The sequence below is a fragment of the Phodopus roborovskii genome, unplaced genomic scaffold, assembly GCF_943737965.1.
Source record: "Phodopus roborovskii unplaced genomic scaffold, PHOROB, whole genome shotgun sequence".
Lineage (NCBI taxonomy): Eukaryota > Metazoa > Chordata > Mammalia > Rodentia > Cricetidae > Phodopus > Phodopus roborovskii.
In genome coordinates, this window is record NW_026126470.1 from 30145083 (window position 1) to 30167864 (window position 22782).

The 22782-nt window shown below is 48.9% G+C and overlaps 1 protein-coding gene across 1 annotated transcript in view; it reads right to left on the reverse strand.

The window, feature by feature from the left end:
• The window catches only part of Hlcs (holocarboxylase synthetase), a 137375-nt gene that overhangs the window by 78682 nt on the left and 35911 nt on the right, over positions 1 to 22782 (reverse strand). Inside the window, exon 6 of the mRNA XM_051191921.1 lies at positions 16423 to 16694. Within this exon, the coding sequence (XP_051047878.1) occupies positions 16423 to 16694 (272 nt within the window). The remainder of the gene's footprint in view (positions 1 to 16422; positions 16695 to 22782) is intronic.

Genomic DNA, 22782 nt, shown 5'->3' on the forward strand with positions numbered 1-22782 from the left:
AACAGGAGAAGAATGCTCTATTCTAACACTTCCCAGGATGTTGCTGGAAAGTGTTTACAAGATAGCGAGGGTATCTGTGGAGTCCATACTCATGACCGTGTGCATACAGAAGTTCAGACGTAAGTTGCTGCCCTCCCTCCCACAACCGGCCTACAAAAGGCCAGTCCTTCTCATTTAGATGGCTTTCCACGACCGAGCAGATCCCTGGTAAAAACACCAGGATCACATTCCTTCCATTATAAACTCCTTAAAGCCATCGGGCTCCAGAGCCGCTGCTTCTAAATCAAAAAGTAACTTTCATTTCCTTCAAATGACTCAGTTTTATCTTTATCATCTTCAACTACAGACTGGAAATTGATACTAAATAAGGGCTAAGTAGAAATAAATTAGTAATAGAAGCTGGCTATAAAACAAGTAGTTCTAAAAGAGTTTTCTGCTCTAATGAATCTATTCAATCATAAGTACTTCCCCAAAGGACTATACTGGTGCTCATGTTTTCATTTTTAGAAAGTTGAGGAAGGGCAAGCTTCCTCTGAAGTCACGACACCGGGTGGGCGGGGCCTGAGCTCGGCCTCCCTGGTCTTGGCTAAGAGACTCAGTGGGAACAACTGCACAGTTGTGACTGTCTATTTTTAATGAATCTAGTCGTTAAAAGAAAGATGCTTAACCTCAGATAAATATTCTTTGACATGCCATGACAGAAAGACTTTTGGGCTAGTGATTCGGCTGGGTGAGTGAAGTGTGGCCACCTGAGTTTGATCACTGGAACCCATGTGAGGCTAAACGGAGAGAACCAGACTACAAAGCTGTTCTCTAACCCTAACTCTTGCACCATGGCACGCGCCCCTCCACCCCCCACTCACACCTAATGTCATCCCTAAGATGACCCCTACGCCCTGCATTTTGCATTCTGAATTTCTGAAAGTCCCACGAGAACACAAAGCACAAGGCAGAGGTCTTGTGACGCTGAGACAGTCTCATTGGCATCCGGCGATTCTCGCCTTTCTATGGCTTGGCGTGCCCCAGTATCTGCCTTGTAAGAGCGTCCGCCCGTTAGCCTCCGTGGCCTTGTGTCCTTCACCCTGAATCTTAAATGCATTAGCATCCTTAATCGTGTGCTTAAACCAGACTCTGGGACTGTTAGCCCCACCTGAGGGCCCAACCCAAGGCTTGACCTTAAGAAAGCAGGGACTGAGGCTTTCTATCTAGAATCACTTTTATTTTATTTTATTTTATTTTTAATTTTGCAGTGTGCGGGTGGGGCTCTTAACAGGAAAACCTAGACTGCTGCTGTTTCAGCCTCTTTGGGGAGTGCAGCAGGGAAAGGAGCCTGAGAAATCTGCATTTAGAACAGCGCCCAGGAGGCCCCAGTTACGGTACCCCGGATTGCAAGGAATCTGAAAAGCTGTTTTATCACGACTTTGAAATTAACTCCACGCCAGAGCATGTGTGTTTTTACTTAAGGGACTCTAGAAATCAATACTGAAGGACTGTCTGCAGGAGGCCGGGCCTGCTTCGCTTCTGGTCCCAGGACTACTGCTGCCCTCGGTCACCCACACTTAGAGCTTCTTGTTGTCATAGAAAGTTCCAGAAGGGAGGAGGTAAGGTCATACCTAGCACTCAGAAAGAGCTCACCCACAGGCAAGGTGAATGCTATCACCTCCTGGCTGCTATTACGGACTCACCGCACGTGTGTGTGTGTGTGTGTGTGTGTGTGTGTGTGTGTGTGTGTGTGTGTGTATGAGAGAGAGACATGTTCGTGTGTGAGAGTGTACACATGAGCAGGATATGTGGATGTCAAGCATCTTCCTCGGTGGACCTCTGTTGTCTCGTGTTCTATCTTAATCTTTACGTGGAGCTCACGGATTTTACTGGCCATCAAGTTCCAGGGGTCCCTCTGTCTCCACCTCCCCAGGACACCTGTCTTTTTACAGGAGGTCTGGGGATCTGAACTCAGGGCCTCCCACTTGCCCAGCAAGGGCTTTACCCACAGAGCCATCTTGCCTGTCTCCTTTCTCACATCCTAAAAGCACCATCCAAGCTACCACCTATTAATTTAAAAACTAGGTAAACACCAGGTGTCGGTGGCACACGCCTTTAGTCCCAGCACTCAGGAGGCAGAGGCAAGCGGATCTCTGTGAGTTCGAGGCCAGCCTGGTCTACAGAGCAAGTTCTAGGACAGGCTCCAAAGCAATACAGAGAGAAACCTTGTCTCGAAAAACCAAACAAACAAACAAACTAGGTGAACAAGAATTGGCTTCTCTGTCATCAGACACTGACTTCACTCACGCTGGAGACGAGAAGAGAGGACTTTAACACACACACACACACACACACACACACACACACACACACACCACCTCAAGGGCCAGCTCCCAGGGAGAAACTTCAACCCAACTGTTGGGAGACACCAAGGCTCAGAGACAGTGCCCCTGGCCTCTGGGTCTTGGGGACTGCTCGGGAGTGGAAGGGCCTAGGGAAAGAATGGGGGGAAGGAGGAAAAGCTTGGCACTGACCCCTGCTTGGGTTCGAACCCCACTTCCCTCCAGAGGCTCTTTTGAGGGATTACGGAATAAAATTACATCAGAATACACATTAATGGGAGTATTTTCAATAATGAGAACTCTGCTAATTATATCTTTTCTTTTTTACCGTGAGGTAGAGTATTTTACGGCAACCCGGAGAGCAGCCAGGTGCCCAGCGGGGAGCCCCATATTCTGCACACACTTGTAAAGGCATGACAGGAGGCTGCGTGATATGAGGTGTGAGAAATGAAAACTTTATGTGCATACAAATTTAGATTTTTAAAATATTTTCACTAGGGGCATAAATAAAGAAAAATTAGGCCCCTGGGTTTTCAGAGAGCAAGAATACAGACTGAGGTTTTTGTTTTAAACTTGAGTGCTTGGGGCCCCTAAGACCTAAGGAAGTCACCAGAAGCAACATTTCAGCTTGACTTTCTGCTTCTCATAGAACTTACACTGTTTTCTTCAAGGAAAGAGAGAAGGCTGAACACATTCAAGCAAGAGAGAGAGGGAGAGAGAGAGAGAGAGAGAGAGAGAGAGAGAGAGCACAACACTTGTGTACGGGAAACCATGCATCTCTCTCTGTGAAGCAGTTTTTACAGACATAAGGTAAACAAAAGTTCACTTAAATTCATTTTATAATTTTAATCTATTTTAAATACAATGTCGCTGCTACTTAAAAAACAAAAACAAAGAAACAAACAAAAACTGTCCATGTTGATTTGCTCATTATAAAAATGTTGACACAAAAAGGTAGAATTTTATGTCACCCCTGTGCCGGCTACCTGTATTCTAAATACTTGCTTTAGTGCTCATCAATCCATCCATCCATCCATCCGTCCATCCATCCGCCCATCCACCTGTCTTACTACCTTACCCATTTCAGCATAATCGCAGATAACCCTCTCTGTGTCCGTCTCCATACCATGAATGAACTTCAGAATTTATTTTAGACTTTATGTGGTCACAGGGTTCCCAGTCTGCTGGGCTTGGACAGATGGGCACACTGGAGTCAGCAGAACCTCTAGACACCTCAGGAGGTGGCTTCCTGCTGAAGATTACTCCCTTCCTCCATCCCGCAGCCAGAAACCCTGACTTCTCCTGGCCTGTCCCAGAACTTCATGCTAGGGATGCTCCTTTGTGGGGGGTTTCTTTCGCTCTGCAAGAAGTTTATGGATTCACACACACACACACACACACACACACACACATGATGGGTTCATTCTCTCTCTCTCACACACACACACACGAAGGATTCATTCTCTCTCTCACACACACACACACACGAAGTCTTTCTCTCTCTCACACACACACACGCGATGGATTCTCTCTCTCTCACACACATACAAACACAATGGATTCTCTCTCTTACACACACACACACACACACGATGGAGTCTCTCTCTCACACACAAACACACATACACGATGGATTCTCTCTCTCTCACACACACACGAAGGATTCATTCTCTCTCACACACACACACTATGGATTCTCTCTCTCACACACACACACGATGGATTCTCTCTCTCACACACATACACGATGGATTCTCTCTCACACACACAAACACGGGAGTATGAATCAGCTTGAACATTGATTGCTGAGTAATATTCCTCTTTTCGTCACATGTATTAACCTGTATGTGTGTATAACATGTATGGGTGTGTGCATGCTGCTGCATGTATGTGGACACCAGACAAGAACTCCCGTGAGTCTATTCTCCCCTGCCATGTAGGTCCCTGGGACTCAATCGAGTTGATTTTTAACTTCATGTATTCTCTCTCCCATCTTCCTGGCTACCCTAGGGATTACAGCACCCACTGCGAACTCACACCTCCTGTTAGCACAACTACTGTGTTGTGCAGCCCGGTCCATTGCCCGCAGACACACTTCTGCGAGACCGCCCGGGATGGCAGTAGCGCCCCCAGGCGGCGGTAGAAACTTTGTTTCAGGCAGATGCCCACCACGTGTTTAAGGAAGTAAGTAGAAAGGGCCTTTCTAAATCCACCCAGATAACCTTCTGGATTGCTTTCCTCACTGCCATGAGAAAAATAAATTTATAAAAGCTAGTAAAGGAGGAAGGGTTTACTTGGCCACAGTGTGAGGGTCCAGTGCACGTTGGGGAGGTGCAGCAGGGGTGTGCACGGATGGTCACGCAGTAAGCAAACACAGAGTAGGATTAAGTTATCACACTTTAAGGCCCTAGCCACAGTTGCCCACACCTCCTGAGGGCTCTGTCCACGTACAGTCCCACCACCTTCTTTCCCTCTGCTGTGTGTCCTCTGAGTCCTGGGAACTGGCTCTCACCTGCACCCTGGCACGTTCTTCCCTGTGGAAGCATGTCCTGGCGTGTGAAAAGTCTGGATTGACAGCTCTGTTTTCTTTGAGCTTTTAAAAACACAGTTCTGCCCCTGCAGACGCCATCTCTGGACTCTGCGGCTTCTGGGGAGCACCCCGTCCTCCCGTTCCCGAAGTGCTGGTTTCCTCCGACTGACTGACACACTTCTTTGTGATTGGGGCTCTGGCTGCGCCTAGGTGATTTCATCGTATTTACTTTGCTTCGGTTAGCTGAACTTCTCCAACTTGTAAATTTAAGTCCTTTGCCAAACCGGGGGAACATCTGGCTGTTATTTCTTCAAATATTTTTTTTTTCTTTCTCTCGCTTGTCCTCCTGGGCCTCCGATTATACATGCATTAGACATTTTCACATTGCCCCACAGGTCCCTGGCACTCTTGTTTATTTTATTTTATTTATTTTTTTTTTAAATCTGACCACTATTTCAGTTCTGTTTTCAAGTTCACACAACATGAGAGCAAGACCTCCATAATTACATTCACGGCGGCCGACCTTTGAAGGGTTACCATGAACACAACAGAAGCTAACAGGAAAGCAGCCCCAGCTCTCACGGGAAGCTGAATTAACTACAAGTGTCCTAACCTAGCTGCCACTCAAGGAGACCGAGGGAGTGCTGCGGGTCAGGGACGGGGCTGGCAGCTACACACAGCCCAGGGTGCGCCCACCATCACCCCTATGTAGGTCTTAGAAACAGCCCATCGATGTCAGCGTCCACACTCACAGATAACTGCTCAGAGGGACAGAAATGCTTAGAGAACAGAATACACGGGAGAAGAAAGTTCTTAGCGGCAACCGGCACATCCTTAAACTAATGAAGACTTCACAATCACTTGGGACACGGTAGAGGTATGGAGAGATGGTCAGATTTCCACTGTGGAATGGGAGGGGCCATGGAGGCCCCTATGAAGGCAAGGAGCTGGCATGAACTCAGTATTTGCTACCTGGACCCCGGACAGGAGAGACTTGCTATGGCTGCCCAGAGCGCCCAGGGGACACCTCCGACGGGTGACTGTCCCTTCAGCTATAAGTGAGGATGACGGATGTGGACACAGCAGACAACAAGTCCGCCACGCAACCCCGAGCATGGCGACGCCATGATGGAGAGGACTGGTCTCACAACTGTTCCGGGTAGCAGCAACGCAGGCAGACACTGCTGCCGCCTCCTAAAGGCCTTGATCCCACAAAGGCCCCGCAGGTATTTAGCGGTCAGCAGGCACTGGGAAAGGAACAGAAAGGCAAGGGAAGGGGACCTAGAGCCAGGGCTTGTTGCCACGTTAGGAAGCTTCCAGACAGTGTGGATTCTCACCCCAGGTCACAACCACAGCCGCAACACCTAAGCTCCTTGGATCTCCTCCTCCACAGACATCATGAATGCTAAAAGTCAGACTGCATTTTATCTCGTGCCCTCTCGGAAAGACAGAGCACCACTGGCTGATTTCTAAAGCACGAAGGACGCTGAAAATTAGGGGGAAAAAATCACAGATAACAACCCCAGGAAGGAGAGAAGGCAGAACTTGTGTGAGCCTCCGACCTCAAACTCTGTACCCCGTTCTAAGGGTGAGCGGCCTCGCTCTGATATCAGGCAGGACCCGGATGGTGTATGCCAACGAGCCAAGCAAGCTTTGAAGGGACCCCAAGGTCTGAAATGTTAGTAAGACCTCACCGAGAGCACCCCCCTCCCCGCCCGGGCCCTCCTCCTCCCTCCACTGATGGGAGATGTCATTCTGTAACTATGTTTCTCATACTGGTTTAATGAATAAAGCACTGTTGGCCAATAGGAAAGCAAGATAGGCGGGACTAGGAGACAAGGAGGAAAGAGGAAGTAGTAAGGAGGAGTCAAGATGGAGAGACTGGGGAGACGAGTCGCTGGCCCCTTTCCCCTGTAAGAAGACCACGTGGAAATATTAGATTAACAGAAATGGGTTAATACTTAAGACAGAGCTAGCCGATAAGAAACAAGTAATGGGCCAACAGAATTATATCAAATACAGAGTCTCAGTGTGTTAATTGGGGCTGGCGTGGCGGCGGGACCAGACCAGCGGCGGGGGCGGGGGGACCATACATCTTACACTCCACCCTCCTGGTCCTCTTAAGCGTATACCAGTTCTGTGGACCCAGGGGCGGCTCCCAAGGCAGCTAGTTCTTAGCACAATGTCACCACTCCTGCAGTTTGTGTAGTGGTTGGCTGTTTATTTAGACAGGGTTTCACATATTCCAAGTTGGTTTCAAAACCCACTATGGAGCTGGACATGACCTTGAACTCCTAATCTTCCTGCCTCAACTTCCCAAAGGCTTGTACTACCATGCCAGGTAACCCAGCTGCCTGGCCCTCCTCTCCACAGCCTGGACGTTTGGCTTGAAAGTGAACCCAGGACACACCTCCTTCTTGAGTGTCACTTAGCTCCAAGGGGAGGCATTTAAACACTCACCTAGACACTTGCTCTCCACTCCATGACGGTAGCATGACAGGGACACGGAACCCACCAGGACTTCCCTGACCCCAGAAGGAAATTCTAGCCATCCATAACTGGAGAAGTCAAGAACCATGTGCCGTGAATAAGACATGTACACATGGCTTTCCCATGCCGTGGGACATCCACCAGGCTCGGCATGTTCCATGTTGGCTGGATGGTGTCTCCAGGAGGCATAAAGGACTTTAAAAAAAAAAAAAGAAGAAGAAGAAGAAGAACTGAGACCCTTACTGCCTTAAATTCTTTTTAGAGCATGGCACGGGATACGGGAATAAGAGTCAACACGTGAGGATCCAGCTTGAGGGACTTCGGTACCTTCTGGTCCCACTCCACCCTCACCCTAAGGCTGAGAAAGCCCCTGAGGACATTTGTCCTGTAGACTCCTCTAAACTACCTCATCTGATAAGGAGTTTATTGCTTAAAAAACAAGCTATGTATGCAACACAACCTTCTTGTTTTACAAACAAGGAAAGTGGCCCAGAGAGTCTAGGAGATTCACCTTGCATCCCAGACTGTCAAAAGGCCAGGAGATAGACAGAGGATGGAACCCAAAGTTTCCACGTTGCTAACGCCGCCACCCACAACGCTCAGTCTTAGGTCAACGCTGCACATACACTTCATCCAACTCCGACTGCGAGAATGCTGGTAGCACTCAGGTGACCTCTGGGACCCACAGGCAGAGAGCAGGGTGAGACCTTTCCTTTCCGAGCTCCCCGCCCCTCCCCCCTTCCCACATCCTAAGAAAAGCCCCCTCTGCCAGCCAATGACCTCACCCCTCTCCTTCTCACTAATTTGAATACTCTTCGGGGAGAGCCAAACGAAAAATGAAAATGATGAATGACTTCTTGTGCAATGCAGAAAAAATGCGGTTTTGGGCTCTCCAAGTGACGGAATGCCCTTCATGCAGAAACAGACCCTCTGTGCCCAAGGTGTGCCGGTTGGGTGTGTAAAGGTTTCTAAAGGGGAGAGGGTGGTGGGAATCACTCACTTTGCCTCCAAAGCAGGGAAGTATTTTATCTGAAAGAAAAACAAAAGTTCTAAATAAGCCACGGAGCACAGTCAGCAAACAGGTGGACGCCAGGAAAGAAGGCTTAATAAACAGGAGGGAAAACAATCTGCTTGATTACCCAACACGGTATTAGAGTTATTCTTTCTTTACACATTTACAGGGTTTTAATACGGGGCATTTGTCAAGCCAGGGCTCAGCCTCTGACTCCACACCAAGTGTGCACAGGTGAGTGGTCATGCATCTGTGAATACTCCATTCTCAACCTATCTGAAATGCCTCAAGTTAGGACTCGTGTTAACCCATAAACCAACTTTTGAGAAGTCTTTCTTACCATGTGTCTTACCGAACCAGGCCTGCAGACCTATTCATAGCTTTGATTACATGGTAAACTTAGGATCTTGTAGGCAGGCTGGGCAGTAACGTTCCCACCTGGAACCGGAAGTATGATCAGATCCCAGCCTGGTCAAAAGTCATGTAAACATCAAAGAAAGACTTAAAACAAATATATGTATATTCAGGGTCTTGCTTTTTCGCAGTTTCCAAGTAAGTGGCTGTCTGTGCTCTTCGAGGGAAGAAGGCGCCCGGCTTATAGATGAGCAGGTTAACCCACTACTCACCAACCTTCCCCTGAGAGCCAGAGGCCCTGCAAAGGTATGAGTGCGCACCAATGAACCTGACATTCTCATGGTGAAAAGTCATGAGATTCGGCCCAGGCCCGGTAGCCAAAGCTGTGTACCAGCCTCCCCTGTGCTCAGCATCCCTGGCTGACGTGCCAGATAGAGAGTTAGCCCAGCCTGGGTTGGCCAGGTCAGGTTGAGGCCCTGTAGGTATGGACTACCTCCTGTGCACCCTACAGACTCCAGTGAAAACATTTCCTGCCACCACGGGATTCAGGTCACTTCTACACTGCAGTCAAGTCCTCTTTTTTTCTCTGAGATGAATCTGAGCTACAAGAATTAGCCTCTAGAGACATCCTGGAGTCACCTTTACCGAGTTCTTCTCTCTTTTCTTTCCTCTTTTCTCTCTTTTTTGCTTCTTTGTTTCCTCCATTGTGAGACAGGGTCTCAGGTAGCCCCTGGCTAGTCTTAAGCTCACTATGTAACTGTAACCTTGAACTACCTCCATGGCCACAGTGCTGTGGTCACAGGTGTGTAAGGCCATGTCACGTTTACACAGCTCCGGGGATCAACCTCGAGGACCCTCACCCCACCAACCGGGACCTCTATTACAGCTGGTGCCCGTGCGTGATTAGCTCAGTGGCTGAACTTTACATTAAAACAAACAAACGATTACCGAGTACACAATGCTGAGGAGGAAATCCTGTTAAGTTACCCGCTTTCTCGGGGCTAACTGGTCTAACTAACACACAGCTCTTCAAATGTGTCTGGACAGGCGGAAACAACACAAAGTTTGGCAACAATAACAGGTTTCTGAGCACCAAAGCAAACCAAGAGGAACTCAAAATCAAACATCTAATGAGGCCAGCTTCTGTGAGGACTTAACACCTTCCTGCACCCTGCCCAGTCACTGCAGCTGTGGTTCTAAACACACACACACACACACACACACACACACACACACACACGTCCACGCCAAAATGCACATGCCACAACATGGGACAAGGCCAGTAGCCGCTGACCAAGGCACACGGCTCGGATCTGAGCCCCGCATGTTAGGACCCCAGTGGGGCACACAGGTTTTTCTACTCTTATAGAATCGTAATGGTTTAGTTATGAAAAACAGGACTTTTCCTATTTGCCTGCTAGCCACGATCTCACACGTCCCAAATTGGTGCATGCCTTTTACAGTATTACAGTTACCTACATATCATGCGTGAATGTGTAGTAAATGTGTGAGCTCACACATGTGACGGCACGTGTGTGGAAGTTAGAAGTCTCCTTGGATGTGTGATGGTGCAGGGGCCAAAACCAGTCCTCAGGCTTGGAAGCAGCGGCTTCAAACAGCTAAACCGCCTTGCCAGGCCTCGAGTCAGTCCGTCTTTTGGTTGTGTTAGAATGTCTGGTTTTAAACTTTCTATTTGAGTTGAGTGTCCTTGAAAAACATCATCCTGTAAATTTTGACTTGGAATTAGAACAGAATTCCTGACCATTTCTGAACTGGCCCTGAACATACTTCTGTCTCTTTGTATTTAGGCAAAACAGTGTTCTATAAAATCAAAGTACCAATCAACTGTGGGGGGAAAAAAATGGGAGAGGCTCTGTTTCCCAACAGTATCAAATATTCAGCCAAAATTTGTCTCTATGTAAAAATAAACAAGGTCATGCATCTCAATAGTACACAAATTTTCTTTTGTATTAAATAAACGGTATGTATGCACTGAAGAATTGTTTTTAAATAAATTGCCTTATGATTTGTTTTAGTAATTTGCTTTATCTGCATACCTATTTTATAGACTTACATATATTAAGGTGATATTTCATTGGAATGGACCTTCTAGGTCTCTGTGTCTTTGTTAGGAGATGCGTTAAAAAAAATTCCCTGGGGAAAAGGGGATCTGAGTGGGAAAAGTTGAGGCAATCTGGTGTAGTACATTCTGGATTCATTATCCCAAGACAGCAGTACCCATTACAACATCCACCCCACGTGCTGGAGTGAGGGGCCCACGAGAACTACACAGTTTCGGTTCGTACCTTCACGGCGATTGCCTGAAGGTCTGGGACTACCTGGAGATTCAGACTGCCACCACTAAGAGCATTTAAAAGCCTGGGCTGTGGTTTGAAAAGTTGCAACTGTACCTTTGGCCCGCCTAGTCTCTGCTGTGGCTGAACAGGCTACCTCCCCTGAGGAATGAACACTTGCTGTTCCCTGGCTACATTCACCAGGGTGCTTCAGGTTAAACCGTGATGGGTTGAGAGCCTGTCCAGTCGCCCCCAGATCGATGGAGTGAGGAGCCTGGGAGAGGATGAAGAGCGATCTCCTGCAAACTCACCGAGACACCAAGTTTGTAAGAGAAACCAGAAGGTCCGTTCCGGTGAAATGTCGCCCAAACAGAACACACTGTGACCATCATAAAACGGTCACGGTCCCAGTAAGAAACGGGCCCCTGCCTCTCAAATTCTCAGTCGGTTCCATGCTTGCCGCTCAAACATATGGACCTGAGTTTGGATCCCACCCACTCATATAAAAGCAGAGAATAAAGTGGAAATCCTGGGGGGGGCGGGGGGTGGAGACTACTTAGCCTAGCTGATCGCACAAACTCCAGGCTCAGTGAGAGACCCTGTCTAAAAACAGGTGGGAACCACTGACAAAAACATTACATCAACTTCTGGCCTTCACGTGTATACACGCATGCACTCACATGAACACATGCACATAACACAGGCATACACATGCAATAACACACCTAGAACCCTGAAAACACGCCCCTAAAGAAACTCGGCGTTGGGTAGCCTAACATGTGAAGGGTTAAGTTGACTCAGGTGTTGAAGTGGATCCACCGAATAAAATTCCCGGAAAACTTGCCAGAATAACCCTTCAGTCGTGACCACCGCAGAAGTCAAACTCTGGCTTTATACCCTAAACTTGAATTTAGACGTAAACATTCAAATGAGGGGAAACTCGCCGATCATTTTCACTTTTAAAGTACTAAATTGGCCCATTTGTTTAAAACCTCACATTAATTATTCCAGAGCAATCAACTTCTTAAGGCCCTTTTATTTCACAATTACACTAATACCCCCATTAATTTGGGACACTTACCAACAAGTTTATTCCCTGCCTATTACCTGCGTGCACATTAAGAGTACGTGGATAACACAATACAGGCATTAATATGTAAAACACCAACAAAAGCCATCTGGAGACCTAATGAATAATCAAGGGATTTCAAATTAAACTACAGGATTTTCCCTTAGAATCTTTAGGACAACACTGTCAACTCCAATCTATTCGCTTGGCCTCCAGAATCAATTTTTCAAAGTTTCTGACAGCTGTAATCATTTCCACCTGTGCCTCCCGCCTGACTCTTGACTGGCATGCTACCAGCCAGGGTGGGGATGGAGACAAAGCCCCCTGTTAGGATCCGGCTGTTTCTCCACTGTGAGGTCACTCAGCCATTAAATTAGTTCCAGCCCAATTTTTGTCCTCTCAGGCTTGGACTTCATGGGAGGAGGGTACAGAGCGGAGGGAGTTCCTGCAGTAGATCCAGAAGGGAGGAAGGGAAGAGAGGGTCAGGACTGCTAGAGAGGCTGGCACGGGGCTGAGGAGCTGGGCTAGCCCAAAACTCTGAAGATCAGAGTATCCTCCCAAAATGACCGTGGCCATTCTCATTAATGTGATACACACACGCACGCAGGCACGCACACACGCACCAGCACACGCACACATGCACGCACACACAGGCACGCACACACGCACAAGCACATATGCACGCACACGCACGCACGCATACAAGCACACGCACGCAGGAACACATGCACACGCGCACACGCACATGCTTGCACACACGCACATGCACACGCACTCATAAAAATCTTGTACACGGGGTCCCACTCTGTAGCCCAGGCCGACCTGAACCCCGAGCACTGAAGGCTAGCACTGCATTCATGCCTCCACCTCCTCAGTGCTGGGATGGCATGCATGACATCCCAAGGCAGATTTTCACGGCTCCCTTACGGAATTGTTTTTTGCTTTCCATCTTGCCAGTGGAGTCAAGTGTCTCCTAATTATCCCTTCCACCTTACCCTGACCCTCAAAACAGCAAGGGAGGCTGGTGACAGCTCAGACACAGGGGCACTTCCAGGTCAGATGAAGGTGCCAGGGTAGCATCTGCCAGGGTAACGCTCGTGTTTTCACAGCTAACAGGGAGTGGGGAGAGGGTGCCGCCAACGTCTCAGAGCTGCCTGGAGGGGACGCTGTCATGGTGCCACCATTTCCCCTGATGACCACAAGCCTTATGATGGAGCAGCAACACTCAGTAAGCAGTAACACATAAAAGGCCCGCCGCCCAGCTGACGCATCTGCCTGCCACTCTGCGTTGTCCCAAACACGGGAGCGCAGCTCCTGAACTTCAGTGTGACCAGAATGCACTTGGGGGACATGTCCTGAGGCAAGAGTAGTGTCAACTAGTGAGCACAGTGCCTGGCTTATCCCACACAGTGCTATGGGCAAAGGTGCCTGAAAAATCCAGGGGTGTAAACAGTGGTGATTAAACATTAAACAGGAGAACCAGAATTATCCTTTACAAATCAAAAGTAGCCAACCCTCGATGAGTCCATTCAGCATGCACTCATACGCACAGTCTGTGTTCTTCTGGCTACCCACACGATGGCTCCACATACCTCAGCACCTGACACAGACTTGGCATAAGTCAATCAAGAAAGATACTGTGACTCCAAGAAAAGACGATTCCAAAAATAACGATGACTCACGAGCCAGTGCTCCGTGGCCTCAGCTCTCCTCCCAAGCAGGCGGCTCCCTCATCCTACCAGTGAACAGAACGCGCAGGCTCCCTAAATATCCCAGCAAAGCAAAGGTGTTACTCCAGCCCAGGTGCTGGTACCGGTTCACACCACACTGCACCACGCATGCCACACCGATGGCTCCGTGTCCCAGCTGTAGGACGTGACCGTGGAATGCTCGGTGGCTCGCTTGGGCCAGACACAGCCTGGGGTCCATTTCTTGGGACTCTACCCAATAGCTGAGCTAAGTCAACATGGGAACAGCACAGAAAGGAAAATAAGAGCCTCTGCCCCCCCCCCACAGAGCCAGCAACTGAGGCTTCCAGAACACACGCCCTCGCCCCCTTACAACAGATTGGAGGGAAAGCTCCAGGCCAGGATGATGTGCCAGAGAAAATGGCCGGGCACTGGGACTGGACGGCACATCCAGGTCTAATGACCCGGGGAGCATCAGTCAGTGGGCAGGCTCTGACTTTTTGTTTTCGGAGGGGAGAGCCACACGCCCTTTGACGACCTTTGCTAGCGGGCAAGTAATTCTCAACTTTCCATTGCTCCAGTCCGGTGAGACCCTCTCTGTCAACACAATAAGGTGAAGAGCATCTGAGGAGTCATCGACCTCTGGCCTCCACACGCGCGCACGCACACACACAGAACACATACATGAAGACCACGCTTGTTCGCTTGTGTTTCTTTTTTTCTTTTTTAGCGAGACTAGGCCCAGCAGTGAGGTAAGAACACCAGGGCCGAATGTCAGTCCCAGGGAGTGCCCACATGTATTGCGACCCAGCGTGCTTTGCCCCACCCTCCTGTCGCCTAGCATGCTATGCACCATGGAAGGGACACACGACTGTCCACTGGCGGCCATCGGCGGGTGTCTCCATGAGACGCTTGGCGTGGGTCTGCGGTGCTGCTTCAAGCGAGTATCTCCCACAGGCCTTTGAGCAGTGGGTCCCCAGATGGGAAGGGCCGAGCAGATGTGGACTTGCTGGAAGCAGTATGTCACTGGGCTGGGGTGGGGGGCAGGCTTTGAGGTTTCACAGCCATTTGCCACCCCCGATTTATACTCTGCTTCCTGATTCCCATTTGAGACGTGAGCCTGCTGCTGCTGTGTTCCCTGCAGTGATGGTGACAGCCCTCAGGCCCAGGAAAGGCTTCCTTCTGCAAGCTGCCTTGGGTGGGGGTGAGAGAGAAGTGTGCCCGCCACGCCAGCACCAGAGCCCCCTTCCGGTTGCACCCTTGGGGCACAGTAAGCAGTGGCTTTCCTACTCTGTCACTTGATCCCTGTGAGCTACTCTGGGTTCTGCTGGCACTAAGGAGCTCTGTTCAGACGCCTCTTCCTAAAACAGCCACAGCCCCCGGGAACCTCTGCCCCCTAAGGCTGTTGTGAGCAGCTTCCCCAGGGAGCATTGGTAAGGAGCCATCGGACAGGGGTGGAGGACAGCTGCCCGGCAGAACCTGCCCGGCAGAACCTGCCCGGCACAGGGACCGACCAAACAAAGATGGCCCGCTGCCTGTACCAGACTAGAGGAGAGAGAAGCGTCCCTCGCTGCCCGAGGAAAGCAGAAATACTTTTCTCTTTAGGAAAACAAAACTGAAAAAATATGTACCTATAGCAACACAAATTAAGTCGATAAACAGAACTCACTAATTAACATGGCTCAGTTATAGCTCATTCACAGCAGTGTGCTCTACGCATCTTCTGCCGACCCCATACATACCCCACACACTAACTGCCTGCGGCGTGAGAGGCATGGACACACCGGCCAGAGGCAGGGACACACCGGCCACTTCACTACTCTGTAGCAACTATAACCAACTAACTCCACCCCAGATACTAGTAGAACGAAGGCAACGAGCAGAATTTCTGTAGGTTGAATTACCCGTCTAATAATCCCTACGTGTGTAAGCCCTAGAAAACTGTGAATCCAGTGATTTCTGGAGTCTGTAGTTTTCAATTTTGGTTCCAAGAACAGGGAAGACACTTTTCTGAGTTTCTCTCTCTTCTACCCAGCATCTTAAACCAAAATCATCGTGTTAATTAGTACAGACAATATGTAGCATTTAGAAAGATCCCTTTTCATCTGTTTTCCATGTTTCGACTCCAAAGAGAGGCCACAAAACAGAAGTAAAAACGAAAGCTTACAATTAAGAATAAATTTCAAACATGCAAACGGGATTAGAGCAAGCTTGGAAAATGACTAGGAACGGACCAGAACAGATTTCAAAACACAAGTTCCCACTTGTCTCCGTCTAACCCAGCTATAAGTCACCCCTACTTTATTCTTTTGACACCCCGCAGGACATCCTAGATTAAACGTTTACCACTGATTACCACAGCACAGAGAAAAAACGATCACCCGATCACTGCCACCTGTTACACACTGTTTTTGAAATCTTCCCTCAAGGACATTTTTCAATGGCTGATTAAAGAAAGCACAACCCCAGCCACCAAAGCCACATAAGAAATACGGACTCCGACTTAAGTTCCTCCTTCAGAGGCCTAAGCTCTCGGGGGCACGACAGAGACCATTACCCTGCTCAGATGATGGGCGGGTCTGTCCCTCTCCCCTGGCACTGGGTACAGAAACAGACACCAGTGGACACCTTGGCCAGGCCGAGTGCCTGACTGGAACTCACCCATCCAAGAGACTCATGGTCGTGGAGGTCACTTCCGTAAACAGAATCACTTTCCCGAGCCTCGTGGTCTGCAGATTCTGCCGATACGTCTCTACGTGAAAGTACTCTGATGAGAAGGCATCGGAGTCGGTAACCACGGGAACAGAAGCCGGGGTGATCTCCACTCCAGCCGTGCAAGAGGAGACGAACTTAAGGGAGAGTTTGCTGGATTTTATGATTCCTTCAGGATCCACATGCCTCTCAAGCCACTGCATAAACGGATCCTGGATCTCCTATGTCATAAAAAAGGAAAGGGGGGAAGGAGGTTGCGATGGGAGACTTAATCCAACAATAGCAGTGTTTACTGAAGATACCTGGGTAGCTTAGGCACTTCCCACTTCATAAACTAAAGAGCCAGGGGAACACATCTGATGCACCTGAGTCAGCACGAAATACTGTGTTAAGCGCCACAGTCTGAACACATTAGGAACTTAATTCCCAAATTCACACATTAATGGTGTTTGGGGATGGGACTTCTGAGATATGACTGAGTCGAGGGGACCCTGCCCCCTCAAATGGATTAATCCATTAGTGGGTTACTGGTTTACTAAGTGAGTTAGTTACCATGAAGTAGGTCAGGCCTCGGATAAAAGCTTAGGGAGCCCCCTTTATGGGTCTCTTGACAACTGATGCCCACAACACTCCCTATGGACTACGTAGAGTGCCCCCACCACCAGCAAAGAGGGCTTCACTCAGTGAGACACGCACACTCACACACACACTCGCACACTCACTCACTCATGCACACTCGCACACTCACTCACATGCATACTCACACATGCAGGAGCACACACACACACACTCATACACACTCACACAATGCACTCACACACACATTCATACACACTCACACAATGCACTCACACACACTCATACACATACTCACAACTCATACATGCAGGAGCACCCTCACACATGCACAAGCACACTCACACACGCACAATGCACGAGCACACATACACTCATATACTCACACACGCACGAGCACACCTCTAAATTCTCTACCTTCAAACTGTGAGGAATTAATTTCTTTAGAAATTACCCAGCCCTAAGTATTTGGTGATGGTAGAAGAAATTAGAATGAGATATTAAATGTGTTTACCGTTTAAGAATTATAAACCAGGATCCAAGGAAACACCCCGAGTCCATTACTTACTTTCCAACCCAGTTACACCTGGCGCATCTCAGAGGTCCCCTCTAGCTCTAAAGTCCCTCTTATCCAGTGCTCTGCACATTCCACAAGGAAGGGGGATAGAATCACTCTTATGTCTTTACACTTTTCCCTCACCTTTACACTTATTATCCTACCTGGAAACAAACTCCAAGTAGGAGTCTCAAAACTGAATGCACCCTTGTACCAGTGCTTTGTTTCTGAGGGTACAGTGCCCCGTGTAAAGACAGTTGGACACCGTCACCAGCCAAGGGGAAGCCAGCTTTCCCACAGGAAAAACACTGTGGCATCCCAGGTTCTTTATTTTGTCCTAACTAGGAAAACGGAAGAGACATTGCTTAATGCAGAGTCTCCGGTGGTTCTGAAGCTTGGAGGAGGCTCACCATGCCTGTGTGCAAGCCAGAAGCCTTCCTCTGGGATGGCTTATCAAGAACCATGTAGATCCCTTCAAAGGAGTCCTGCACAAGACAGATCCAGGAGTCTTAAAGGATTATATTTATCATTTTTATTTCATGTGTATGAGCATTTACGTGCATGTATGTCTGTGCATCATGTGTACGTGTATGATCATTTACCTGCACATATGTCTGTGCATCACGTGTTTACAGTGTCCATGAAGGCCTGGAGAGGGCATCAGATCCCCTGGAACTGGACTACAGACAGTTGTGAGCCACCATGTGGGTGCTGGGAACCAAAACCAGGTCCTCTGCAAAAACAGCTAATGCTCTTAACCACTGAGTCACCACACCAGGCTTAAGAGCCAGGGTTTTAGGAGATCCCCATGCAAATGTCAGAACTTTCAAAGGAAAGTTTAAAAGGTGTCCCTTCTCCATTAACATGAGGAGCATGTCCCAAGTCCCCCACGCCCCAAACGAAGAACCGACAGGCTGAAATTTCATTCGTCAAATCGCAGTAGCCAACCATTGAACACAGACCCCAGGCAGATCACCTTGGGGCCTCTGAGGAGACAGCGGGAAGCAGAGGGGCCACACTGGAGGGACTGCCCTCTCATGTGTGAGTCACAAGGTGAGAACATTCACAGGCCCAGCAGGCAGGGTGTGAGGCGGGGAAGAGGCGAAGGAAGGATGAACAGGGAAAAGAGGCATGTTGAAAGCTGAAGGTGAGTGATCTTACTGAGAAGGCAACATTAGGGAGAGGGGAGGAGGGAGGAGGGAGGGAGGGGGAGGGAGGGAGGGTGGGGGAGGGGGATGGGAGGGAGGCTTTACTGTGTGATCTGTTCATAGTCAGGCTCGGATGTCTAGCTCGTGTCAGAGTTCCATGATGCTCCCACAGTGAAGAAATCAGCACATTTCCCAGAACACATTCGGCCCTTATGCAATGCTTGACTGCAATGATATCATTTGTATTTATTATGTAGAAAGGGTTCCAGAGGCGCAGGGCAGATGGCCCAAGAGGAGAAACATGACGGAGACAGCAACATGACGGAGACAGCATGAAAGGGAGGCGGTCTGGAAGAAGTGAGGGGCCACAGGGGTGAAGGAGCAGAGAGCCATTGGAGCCCACATGGGAAGCAACGGGGGGGGGGGGGTTGGGGGGTTGGCTCCCGCACTTCTGGGTTGAAGCAAATGGAAGCAGAAGTGAGCTCACAGCAGCATGACAGCCCACGTCATGAGAACACACAGTGAGAACATGCTCTCAGCAGGGGCTGCATGATGCGCTAACAGGTCATACTTGGAACACTATCAGATATGGGGAGATCAGGTTTGTGAGGCGGCTCAGTAGCAAACGGCACTTCCCAGGCAAGGACGGCAACCTGAGCTTCATTAATTCCTGGAACCCACGTAGAGGTAGAAAAAGACACTAACTCCACAAAGTTGTCCTCTGACCTCCACGCACATGCTACATGTGCACGCACGCGCACACACACATGCACGTGCGCGCGCACACTCGCACACACCCACACACCGTCATTATGTGCACACACAGAGAATAAATAAAATTTTAAGGAGGGAGCTCAAACATGAGCATAAGTTTCCCAATTCTGACCCCTTGAAGGCCAGCTGTTACCAGCAGATGTGCAGAGAGGGCAGGTGTGGGAAGGGGGTGGGCATAGATGTGCTGGCAAGACAGGGCTACGGGAAATACAGAGGATGTGATGGTTTGAATAGGAACAGCCCCCAAAGACCCATGTGTCTGGATCCGTAGGAAGTGGCACTGTTAGGAGGTGTGGCCTTATTGGAGGAGTGTGTCACCGCGAGGGCGGGCTTTAAGGTCTCATACGCTCAAGCTATGCCCAGCATATTATACAGTTCACTTCCTGTTGCCTGTAGATCCAGATGTGGAACTCTCAGCTACTGTCCAGCAGCACATCTGCCTACAGGCTGCCAGGTTACCTGCTATGACAACAATGAGCTGAACCTCTCAAACTGTAAGCCTCCCAATTAGCTTCCCTTGCTAAGAGTTGCCATGGTGACAGTGTCTCTTCACAGCGCTAGAAACCCTAACGAAGATGGTGAAATCAAATGAGCAGGGAGGCTCTGCAAGCCAGCGGCCCAGGGGCGAGTCAACACAGGTCCACATTCGGAGATCAGCAGATGCCAGAAGAAAGCAAAAGATAGTGAAGGGAGTCGGGTGTAATAAAAAGATACAAATGAGCTGAATTCATTTTCTGGGGTCTGGTAACCAGGACCACACAACAAGCAGCTTTAAACAGCAAAAATGGATCACAGCTGTCAAGGCCACAGGTCAAATCAAGGTGTCAGCAAAACCAAGCGGGCTCCCTCTCAAGGCTGCAATGGTTTGACCATGAGCCCTAAAGACTTGTGGGAAACACGGTTCTCAGTGGACCCATATTGACAGCTGAGGCCGTTCAGAGCGGAGGCCCCACCCAAACCGCCCCTCTACTCTACCATCAGCCCTGAACAGCAAAACTTTGTTAAGTGTGTTTGCTACATGCCAGCAATGACCTTCCAGATACTCTCAAATGACAACGATGACTTGGGGACTAAGGAGGCAGCTGTCACTAACACAGGCAAGGGGAGTGTGTGCCCCCCCAAGTCCATGTGTCGGTACCTAATGTTTGAAGCAACAGTATTAAGTGGGGCCTATAGGAGCTGAGTAGGTCATGAGGGCTGTGCACCATGAGCAGGTCAGTGTAGTTAGCCCAGTGGTCAATCAGTCACCTTAGGGGTATATGCCCAGTTAACGTGCAAAAAAAAAAAAAAAACAGAGGGACAATCTCTCCTTCCCTCCCTCCATCCTGCTCTTCTTTCCGCCACTGGATACTACAACAAGAAGGCTCTCAGCAGATGACAGCACCCTGATGTTGAATTCTGGAGCCTCCATGATCATGAGACACAATTCTTTTTCTTTTCTGTGGCATTGTTAGTAAATTAACTAAATCAACTTAGCAAAATCAACTATAGCACAGGATAAAAGAATCAATTCCTAATTCTCAGGTCATTTTTTATCAGTAACCATTAGGCAGTAAGAAAGTGCTACTGAATTGACAAAGTATACATAAACACACACATATGTTTATACGTACACGTGTGTGTGTGCACATGTATGTGTACACATAAGTGTATGCTGTCAAATGGGCTGAAATGTAAGTAGTATGACCCACCCTCAACCTCCTGAGCTGAACCACCAATGCGGAGCTAGATCCTCTTCATCAGGAGAACTGCCCTGTCCAGGGCCCTCACAATCTAGGTCAGACCCTCATAAACCTTCAGTGACTTTATGGCACTCACCATAACCGTAATTTGTAGGCCACATATTTAACGTCCCTCTGTCCATAAAGGCCACACATGGGTCTTGCTCTCTTGCGCCCACAGCAGGCATCCAGGCTCAGGTCTGGCAAATACCTGACTATCATTTACAGTGGAAATCCACACTAACCAAGGAAACGTACAAAGAACAGATACGTGTACATCGACCTGGTTACAGGCAGAACCTTCAAAGGGCGATGAGGACAAGGAGAAGTCATCTTTTGTTAGGGATGCCGTGTGTGTGTGTGTGTGTGTGTGTGTGTATGCACGTGTATGCATGTGTGTGATGTGTGTGTGTGCATGTGCGTGTGAGGTGCATGTGTGTGCACGTGTGTGAGGTATGTGTGCGTGTATGTGCATGTGTGTGTGAGTGTGCACATGTGTGTGCATGTGTATATGAGGTGCATGTGTGTGCGTGTGTGTGCACATTTGCACTTGTGGGAGTCGGTTCTCTCCTTTCACTGTGTGAGTTCTTGATCTACAGGTTCAGTGTATTTCCAATCAAACTCACAAGCAAGCTTTTTTTGTAGAAATTGACTTAAATTTTATGCAGAAATAATACTTAAAATGGTCAAAGGGCTCTCGGAAAGGAAGACGTTAGAAGACTGTACGCATTACCTGTTTCAAGGCTTACTATAAAGTTACAGTAGTGCCCAGGCGTTGGTGACTCACGCCTTTAATCCCAGCACTCGGGAGGCAGAGGCAGGTGGATCTCTGTGAGTTCGAGGCCAGCCTAGTCTACAGAGCGAGTTCCAGGACAGGCTCCAAAGCTATACAGAGAAACCCTGTCTCAAACCCCACCCCAACCCCCAAAAAAGATTAAGAACCCAGATCCAAGTCTAGAGACCTGTTCAAGGAAGATGGGTGTGGTGGCTCATACTCAGCACACGCTCAAATCTTAAATCTCGGCCCTGAAGAGGGAAGACTCCTGGACCAGTGCTGGCCAGCTCGCCTCACCCATTTGGCAAGCTCCAGGTGAGTAAGAATCCTGCCTCAAAAAATAAAAGAAAAAAAAAGGTGGGAGGGGGTCGTACCATTGGCTTCCACATGCACACACATGCACCTGAACACACCCAAACATGCACACACACAGTAAGACGAATATGTCCCATTTAGACAACATTCCAGAAAGACCACGGTGACAGAGGACAGAAGGGGGGTTGCCTGCGGCAGGGCGTGACTGTGAGAGAGACGGGAATGGGAAACTGCTGAGTCTTGAACTGGAAAGTGGACCGCACAGCTTACTTTCATTAGACTGTGCAAAACACAGCAGGTGCATTTTCTTGAGTACAGATCACGCCTAAATAAAACTGGTTTAAAAAAGAAAAAAAAAAAAAGAGCAAATGGCAGAAGCTTGAGCCACATGGGAATTAGCACCCAAAAGGGGGTCCGTTCACTAGCGTTCACTAACATCACGGA